Here is an 8,925-nt window from a genome sequence, read left to right as displayed (position 1 = left end):
CTGCAGCGCGAAATACCCCAGAAACGCCGGGCCGCGGTGCGGTTGGCGCAGGAGCCGGCACTTACCCGGTGCGCCAGCGTTAAATAAGTCCCTCCTCGTCAAAACAAAATAAGTCCTCGATGTAAGGTTGGGGGATTAAAAAGGTGTTAAATCTGAGGAACTAAACCCACTGTAATCTCTTTTATCTTGCATTGAAAGTACTCTAAACGCCTCTTCCACTTGTTTTGTAATGCAGTGATATTGTCACGTGCTATTTGTACCTCATAGTAAGGGAGCGTGAATGATAAACCAAACTTGAATGAATGATAAACTGCGTAGTAAAAAGAGATTGCCACAAGATGTGCTCCAATGAGGGTTCTCGTAGTCCTGTCGCAGTTGGATTAAACTTTGGCTTTTAGCTGTTATCATAAGGTAAAAGTCCTGGTAACTGGCATCGGAATAATGAAACTCTTCCAGTTTCAGATCACATGTTTTTCTTAGAATGGTATGTCTTGTAGCCTTCTTATCATGGAAGTTATTCGTCTTAGGAGTTTATTTTTGGGGGGGGTAGGGGAAACAAATATACATGTTCCATACTGTTAAAGTAGCATGTCCAGCCCTGGAGTTGGTGACAACACATGGAGTTGCAAGGCTTAGAAGAATGAAACTCATCTAGCGTTTGTGCTAGCAACTGAGCTAACACTAGCCTATGTTTTTCTTCTGCAACCAATTAGCAGACTGATAAGGCTGAGAAAATGCTACATGAGGATAAAAACTTTGTCTGGGTAATAGTATGAGTAGTTATTTTCCCCTGACATAAATATGACTGATGGCAGGTGCTTCTTTAAGTTCAGTTCTGCTCCTGTTTGCTATTAAAATTGATCTGATTTGGATGGCAGCGTAGGCTGACTTACAGCCCCGCAGAAGGAAAGAAAGCAGCTCTACCAAGAAACTCTTGAGTCCAGGCAAATATTTAATTCAGGGCCTGATTCACAACTAATGAGTCAAGTTCATAAAACTGTCTGCCCTGCACATGAGCAGTAAACGTGTATTCCATTCCTCACTGTAATTAAGCTTTTCGTTATGCTTTGTTATTTATTGGTACAAAACAAGCATCTGCTCAGGATGTCAGATGAGATGTGCTCGTGGGAGAAAAGGAGCTTGAAGTCAGATACATATTGCGATGTTAAGGTATCTCTGCTTTAAAGGTTCAAACAGAATATTGCTTGTTAGAGTGGGCTTTTTTCTTTTCTAAAGGGGGGGGGTAATAATTGTCTTGTCTTCATCAGGCTTACAGTAGTGTGATAAGCACCTCACTACTTTGTGAAGCACTTATTTGCCAAACTAATATTTAGTAATATTGAAGTAATCATTGTATAACAGTTAGTACAAGTAGTATTACTTCTCTTGCAGCTGTCGTTGGCCTGCTGTATCCCTGCATTGACAGCCACCTTGGGGAACCACACAAATTCAAGAGAGAGTGGGCCAGCGTAATGCGATGTATAGCAGTTTTCGTTGGCATTAATCATGCAAGTGCCGTATCCTTGAACTAGTTTACATTGTTGCTCGATGTGCTTAGTCTATTGTCATGAAGCAATCTCTCCCAGTCACGTCTGGGAGAATTACAAAGGTAAGGATGGTGCTGCTGGCAGAGACATAAACTTCTGTGAGACCTGCAGTACACTGCAGTAGTTACTCTAAGATAGATAACACACTTCACTTAAAAGTAGTTGGGGGGTTCCCTGGGAGGGGGGAGGGATAGCCATCATAGTATGTCTGGTTTAACTGCAAGTGTAACAGTATAAGTTGTGTTATTTTAATCTGTATGTTGTCTGTGTCTAATACTTAACACAATTAACTAGTGAGGTACACTGAACTGTTCAGTAAGAGTGTTCTTTGTGTTCAATAATGATGGTTTGAGCAGAAAACCTAAATCGGCAGGGATAACTGGGTTACTTGAGACAAAAATCCAAAAAATCCATAAAAGTTAAATATATTGTAATATAGTATATTCATTAGATGCTCAGTGTGACAAAAATTGATGTTGCTTTTGCACTCACACTCCAGTCAAAGTCAGCAAGAGCTATGATTGCTCGGCAGATCTGAAAACCAGATCCTTAATGTATTGTATTTAGAGATGCAGAAATGTGCTCACTTTCAGTTTGAGTTTTCCCTTGTTCAGTTTCAGCAGCAGGATGTCTGCAGACTTAAAAGGATTGTCCTTAACATCTTTTTCCAGAAACTAGATTTTGCAAACAATGTCCAGCTGTCCCTGACTCTAGCAGCCTTATCACTGGGTCTTTGGTGGACATTTGATCGTTCAAGAAGTGGTCTCGGACTTGGAATTACAATAGCCTTTGTAGCAACTCTGATAACCCAGTTTCTTGTATATAATGGTGTTTATCAGTAAGTTATGCTTTTAAAATACTGCTTCAACTCTCTTGTCTTAACTAAAAACGGGTGCACATGCACTGGAAGTTAGTTATTAACGTATTTGGCATGTTTTTATAATAAGACATTTTGTGTGTCTAAGGCAACTAGTTGTCCAGTTGTTCCAAATGATCAGATTGAGAGCTGGGGGTGGAGGGTGGGGAGCAGACAAATTGGGATGTATGTTGAAATGGTAACAGCTCAGCAAACTGAACTTCTACTGGCTTGGTATACCATTAACTGGCTCTCAGGAGAGACAATTTCTAAACTTTGCTGGCTAGCACATTGGGTTTTAGAAGCTTATTAAGTTAACAGACTTAATTTGGTCTCCCTATTTCTTCTCCTGTGTTACTGTTTTGGGGTTTTTTTGTTTGGGCCCAGGAAGAGAATTCTATAGCATCTTCTAACAGTATGTAAGGTGATGATAATAACTTGTCTCTAACTTATTTCCTTTTGTTTACTAGGTATACCTCCCCAGATTTTCTTTACATCCGTTCTTGGCTTCCATGTATATTTTTCTCAGGAGGTGTGACTGTAGGAAACATAGGACGCCAACTAGCTATGGTAATTACTGTATAATTAGCATTTCCTTTAACAATCCAAACACCTTCCATTGTTGTTAGTCCAAGAACAAACTATGCCTTTAAGGGTATGACTCACAAATTGACAGAGATAAATAGATATCTTCCCAAGAGTTGAAATGTAAGCGTACAACCTGTGTTGCCAGTGGAGTGGGAATTGTCTTAGTAAGTGTTTGAGTATCTTCTGTATTTAACTTTTGCCAGCAACAGCCTAAATAAGGGTGGAATCAGTATGCCGCTTCTGGTGAGAATCTTAATCACTCCCACTCCGTCATTACTTTGAATTAACACCTAAGGTAGCTAGAAAACTGAGACACAGATGGGCTTTCTCTAATTATTTATGCAGTAAAGCATTTTTGTTATGTAGATGAAAGGAAATGTCCCTCTACAGCATTAAATTCTACCACTCTAGAATCAAATACGCTCTTTCTGGTCACTTAAGATGTAATTCAAGTGTCACTCCATATATGGGATAATGTAGTATAAATTACTATCTCATTTGCTAGGTTCTTAAGTAATTAGTTCCTTGTAGCGTACTTAAGAGTAAACCTGGCTGTATGCTTGCACATCAGCCTAAGACTTGGTTGTGAAAAGTGTTGTGACACTGATGGATAGTAATAATTAATACTGTATTGATTTAACTTCTGTCTTCTTTGCTACATAAGTCCTTTATCCTGGAAAACATCCTTCAAGTATTTAACTTCTCTAAGGCTGCTGTGGTTTAGGCGCCTTTAATCTTTACTGAAGGAAGGGCATTTGTAGACTTGGGAGTTCCTGAAATACTAGTCTCTGAACTGTTTAGCAAGGGGGGCAGCTGCTTTTTGGGACTGAACCATGAATGAGTAAAAATTAGCCTAAAGCTAGCTGTCTTCCCTGGAACAGGCTTTCTGTCTCTTCTGCCTAGCCTTGCTAACCCAGCGGATGGATGCTAATGTACTTCTAATGTGGATATCTGAACTTGATGCTGTAGATGGACAGGCTTGCAAACAAGCTGGGGAAGAGAGCCATGTTGCTTGACAACCACTGGCTAACATTGAAGATCAATGTCTTTAGTATTGATTCTCGGTTACACTAAATTAACAGTAACCTCTTGTAGAAAAGGCTGTTTAAAAAAAAAAAAGCATGGGGCAAACCTGCTCTTGCTCTTGAGGTTTTTCTTTCATGCTGACGTGATACCACGTTACAGATTTCCTGGGACCATGGTCACAATCTTAACTTCACAGTCAATTTTGGTTTGCTCTGAGGCTCTAACATAGGAGCTCACTATTCCCCCTTCAAATCCCAGTGGTGCATACTGTCTGCGTGTGTTTTTTCTCAGGACTACATGTGTGGGGGGAAGAGAGGGTATAACTTCTCTTTTTAAATTTGCCACTCGCATCAAGTGAAAAGGATATATTAATATAGTTTATTTAAGCTTTGCTATTGCAAGCAGAGTCTCAGAATAAAATTGTAGTCAGTTGTATGCTACATTTCTATATTTGACATCGGCATATGCAGTACTTCCAGTTGCTATGCTTCTTATGTTAGAGAGCAAAGGAAGGGAGAGCTAAAATAAATTTAGGCACATAGGACTACTACTTATTTTTCTCTGCCTTCTTTTCACCTGGCATCTCGCTACTGAATGTAGTTAAAACCAGACTGGCTCCTGCCTGCAACTTTCCCATCAGTCTTGTCATCTTCCTTACAAAGAAAGAGGGAAGCTGGCAAGGCAAAGCATTCTATTCCGGTTATCCAGAGGTATCTTCTCATGTGTTTTACATTACCATTACTTAGTCTGGAAAAACTTGGAGAAGCCCAACATTTTCAATAGGAACACTTCTGCAAGTCACTGTGAAGCATTCAGTGCTGGAAATTCAAAGAATTCCACTTCTAAAATAGAATGGTAGCATTCAGTCAACTAGGTCTTTCTTCTATAGAGATGATCCAAAAGCACCAGTCTGTCTTGTCAGCCGTTGCAAATGTGGCAAGTAGATGGAATATTGCGTTTTTCAAACTAAACCTGAATAAAACAGTTCTTTTTGTAGCTATATTCTCCTGTAGTCCCTGAGCTGTTTGGCTGCCTGTAGCAGGTGCAGATCAAACAGTAGATATTTTCTGGTCGCGTCTAGAGTAGAAGGTGGCACCTGTGGAAAACACTCTAGTGGAGTAAAGTTGCCTTGCTTCTTCCTCAGCCCCTGCCTAGCTTTTGCAGTTAGAAAAGAAATTAGGAGAGTAGAATGAGAAATGTCCCTGAGACATCCCCTCCCATCCTGAGAAACATTAGCTGGGAGGTGCTTGCTGCTTTTCAATCACTGGATTTCAAGTGAGCTTACATGCAGTGACCATGTGCAGTGTTACCTTTAAGCAAACCTGCTGTTAGCAGAGGGTTTGGGGGTTGGTTTGTTGGGGTTTTTTTTATATCAGCTTGAGGATGAAATCCAACATTAATAACTTGATTTCAGAAGAAAAGGTGAAGGTGCTGCTGCTGCTATTAGCTCTTGCTGCTCATTGTGACACCTAAAGTTGCTCAGTCAGTGCTCATCAGCTGGGTTAAATGGATGGCAACGCTTCACTTTGAGTTGTAACCATCGCTCTCAACATCTGGCAAACAAGGGTGGTATTCAGAACTTGGACCTCACAAATACCTATTGTTTGCTACTGCTTGAGGCTGCAGAACTGTGAACACATTCAGTACTTGCAAATACGTTGGCATTTCAGTGCTAGAATGAGAAGAACATATTACAAGCTTTGTTTTAAAGAAAAGTTGGTTAAATTTCTTACACTGGCATCCTAGAAAAGGGACCTAGGAGGAAGTGAGTAAGTCTGTCTGATACCAGGCTTTGATTGGAAAATAAAGTGACTTACGCTTGAAGACAGTTTGAAAGAGGGCTGTTAAAAAAAAAAAAACCAAACTGACTTGATGCCCATTAAGTGAAGCACTGTGTACCTTCTGCTAAGAAATAAACTGAGATAGGGAGGAAAGCTAACAAAGTCTTATAAAAAGCAGTGCGATTAGTAGATGGATTTATCAGATGCACTAACTGAGGCAGCACAGACCCACAGTGACTTTTTTGTCCACAGTTAAGGAGCACATCCTTGTTGAGCTTTTATAAGAAACTACATCTGCTAGGTCATTGTCAGCCTAACTGAAGTTAGTTGACTATTTAATCATTGAAAATATTGCATAATGTAGTTGCTTATCAGATGGCATTAAAATATAACGTGTGTGTTTGTTTTTTATCCATAGGGTATTCCAGAGAAACCACACAATGACTAAATCTTTGAAGAAGAGAGCACAGTGCCAGTGTGAAAGCAACATTACGAAGATGTGTTCCTGTTTCAAATTGAAGATTATTTAGAAAAAATAATCTCTGTATGGGCTCACTGCACAAATGACTTGTGGAAAAAATATTAATCCACTCTTAGAATAGCCAAGTGAAATTAACTGCTTATCTTGAAATCTTACCCTGATTTACTGCATAAGCATTTGCGTATGGCTGTTCTCTGGAAGAGTTGAACACCAAGTTGCATACAACTGTTTAGGCTAAGTGGCAGTTTTCCAAGTATTAGATTCCAATGTAAGTTATTGAAGCAGCTGCCGTATTTTAAAGCCTTGAAACTGAAATTTAATTACAAGCTCTTGTATCAGTGCCCAAAGGAAGTAGATTGATGGTGCTTAACAATGATGAAGTATGGTTTAATAGGAATAGTATTTATCCAAATCTTTAAATAATAGGGTTATTTAAAAATAAGAGTGATCGAAACAGATTAAAGGCATTGCACTAATGCTTTTAGGAGTCTTATGAAGGAATCATGCCCTTACTTGTAATGCTGCATTAAGTTTCTGTCTTTGATGGTGGAGAGGGTTGGAGGGATGAAAGGTGGGAAGTCACCTAGTCTGGAATTTCTAAATTACTTCAGTACAATAGGTGAACACTGGAGACAATCTTGTTCTAATGTGAACTTTATCAGGAAATTCTGACTGGAAATTTCAATACTTCTGAAACTTGCAGTCAGATTTGCAAGAATCGAGTTCTGGCCCCAATTCAGTAAGAAATTTAAGTGTGTGTGAGTACTCCTGCTTAATATGAGACATATGGTTCAGTATCTCACTGAAGGAGGTCTTGGGTGTCTTAAATGTCTGGTGTCACTGAAAAAACATGCGTTGCAGGCCATTGCTTGGCCACTGAGCGTGTGCCCCCAACTCCTTAGATCTGCAGTTTCCTCCTAGAGGTGTCCTTGATCTTGCTTCTGCTTGAGTCAGGGTTTTGACTGAAACGATTGGAAACAGAAGCAGGCCTAAAATGTGATTTTAAACTGTGTGTGAAGAATAGCGAACAGCTTGTTTTCTCCGTTCAGCTTCTGAAAGAGATCACTACTTGTTTTTTCACAACCCTATAGAACTTGCAATCTGTGATTGCCTTCTTAAAAAAAAAAAGTGCTTATGTCACTACATTAAACATTTGGTGTTTCTTAATACTTAGTTTTGGTGAGCACAACGTATTCATTTGATAGCTTAGACCATAGGAGACCTAAATAGCAAGTATTAGGTCTTAAAGTTGAAGTGCAATGTACAGTAAATCTGAGCCTCATGTTCTCTTCAATATCGATCATTTCTTATGAGAGATTAAAGAGAAAAGGGTTCTGAGTTCATTTCAATGCTGCATGGAGTCAAATGGAGCAATAATTTATTTAACTAGTAAAGCTAGTTTTGTTGTATCTTTCATTGAACCCAAATTTTTAGAAATACTCCAATTTTGTGGTTATGGTGTACTTGTAAACTTTTATGGATTTGCCTTTTTGTATTATGCAAAATTTTTGTGTTCATTTCCAATCTTAACATGGCTTCAGATATAGTTAGAGGCATCGGTTAAAGACTGACGCATCAAAAAAGATGTTGAGGCAAGGAAGCAGTGTTGTGGCTGTTTTCACTCTTCTAAGGGAATGCTATAACTACTGCTTGTGCTTTTTTGTAGCAGGAAAAGTTTAGCACAAAGTCTGTGTTACAGAGCGGACCCCAATTCTAATCTTGCTTTGGTGTGAATCAAGAGTAATTTCATTGGTATAAGATCCTTCCTCAAATGTTTAAAACCTAAATAATCATGTTATAGGACTCTGTGAAGAAATTAAGTCCTCAGATCAGGACTGGATCAGCTCAGCTGTTTTAAGAAGTACGCTACCTGCTGGGGAGACAGTTTTGTAATCATCTTGAAACCAATTTCAAAATGTTATAAAACCAGATGTAAGTAAAGGTGACAGTGATCTCTACAGCTGTTTGAATGATAGAGAAGTATTTAAGATTTATTTGTAAAGACTGAAACTAAATCTGTATGTGTTAGAAATAATGCAGCCAAAAATGTAAGTCAAAAGTTCATTTTTTGCCAATACTTCTGAGTATCTTAACCAAAGTGATTTAAGTTTGGAAGAGGCAGGAGGGGAGTGAAGAAAATTTGCACTACTCTGAATTTGAACACTTAAATTCTCATTCTTACTGATAAGTTTTCAGCGGTGTGTTTGGTTTTACACTTTTTTTACTATTAAAGTTTTAAGATCAAGTCATGTTTGCCTTGGATTCTCTGTATTCACGTTATGCAGGAATCTTTCCTGAAAAGGACAGTTGTTATGGTTGCATGACAAATGCTCAGTGGTTTAAAAAAAAAATAATCCTAAACTGAATTTAGAGATTAGCTTTTAGAGGGGTTTGCAGCTTGGGTTATATAGTTGAGGAAAAAGTCTTGCTACTGTGCCAAGAAAGTAGCATAAGTGTATGTTACGGTTATGTGACTTAAGGTACAGAATCTTATTACCGTTGTCTTCCAAGATGCTGAAATTCAAAATTCGAAACAAAATATGGAGGGGGCAGGGTAAGCATGCAAATTGCTGTTGAGACTTGGTTATCTGCAGTAATGATTACTAAATTCTGAAGCATCTTAAAGAGTGCAAACAGTAAGAATGA

General features: G+C 38.8%; 1 protein-coding gene across 1 annotated transcript in view; it reads left to right on the top strand.

The window, feature by feature from the left end:
• Nucleotides 1-8,528, top strand: part of INSIG1 (insulin induced gene 1) — a 9,564-nt gene extending 1,036 nt beyond the window's left edge. Inside the window, exons 2-5 of the mRNA XM_009322490.1 lie at nucleotides 1,393-1,517; nucleotides 2,219-2,385; nucleotides 2,874-2,973; nucleotides 6,217-8,528. Of these exons, the coding sequence (XP_009320765.1) occupies nucleotides 1,393-1,517; nucleotides 2,219-2,385; nucleotides 2,874-2,973; nucleotides 6,217-6,246 (422 nt within the window). The 3' untranslated portion in view covers nucleotides 6,247-8,528. The remainder of the gene's footprint in view (nucleotides 1-1,392; nucleotides 1,518-2,218; nucleotides 2,386-2,873; nucleotides 2,974-6,216) is intronic.
• Nucleotides 8,529-8,925: the final 397 nt, after the last annotated feature.

Source organism: Pygoscelis adeliae, unplaced genomic scaffold, assembly GCF_000699105.1.
Source record: "Pygoscelis adeliae isolate BGI_AS28 unplaced genomic scaffold, ASM69910v1 Scaffold123, whole genome shotgun sequence".
Taxonomy (NCBI): domain Eukaryota; kingdom Metazoa; phylum Chordata; class Aves; order Sphenisciformes; family Spheniscidae; genus Pygoscelis; species Pygoscelis adeliae.
This window is presented reverse-complemented; position numbering and strand designations above follow the sequence as displayed.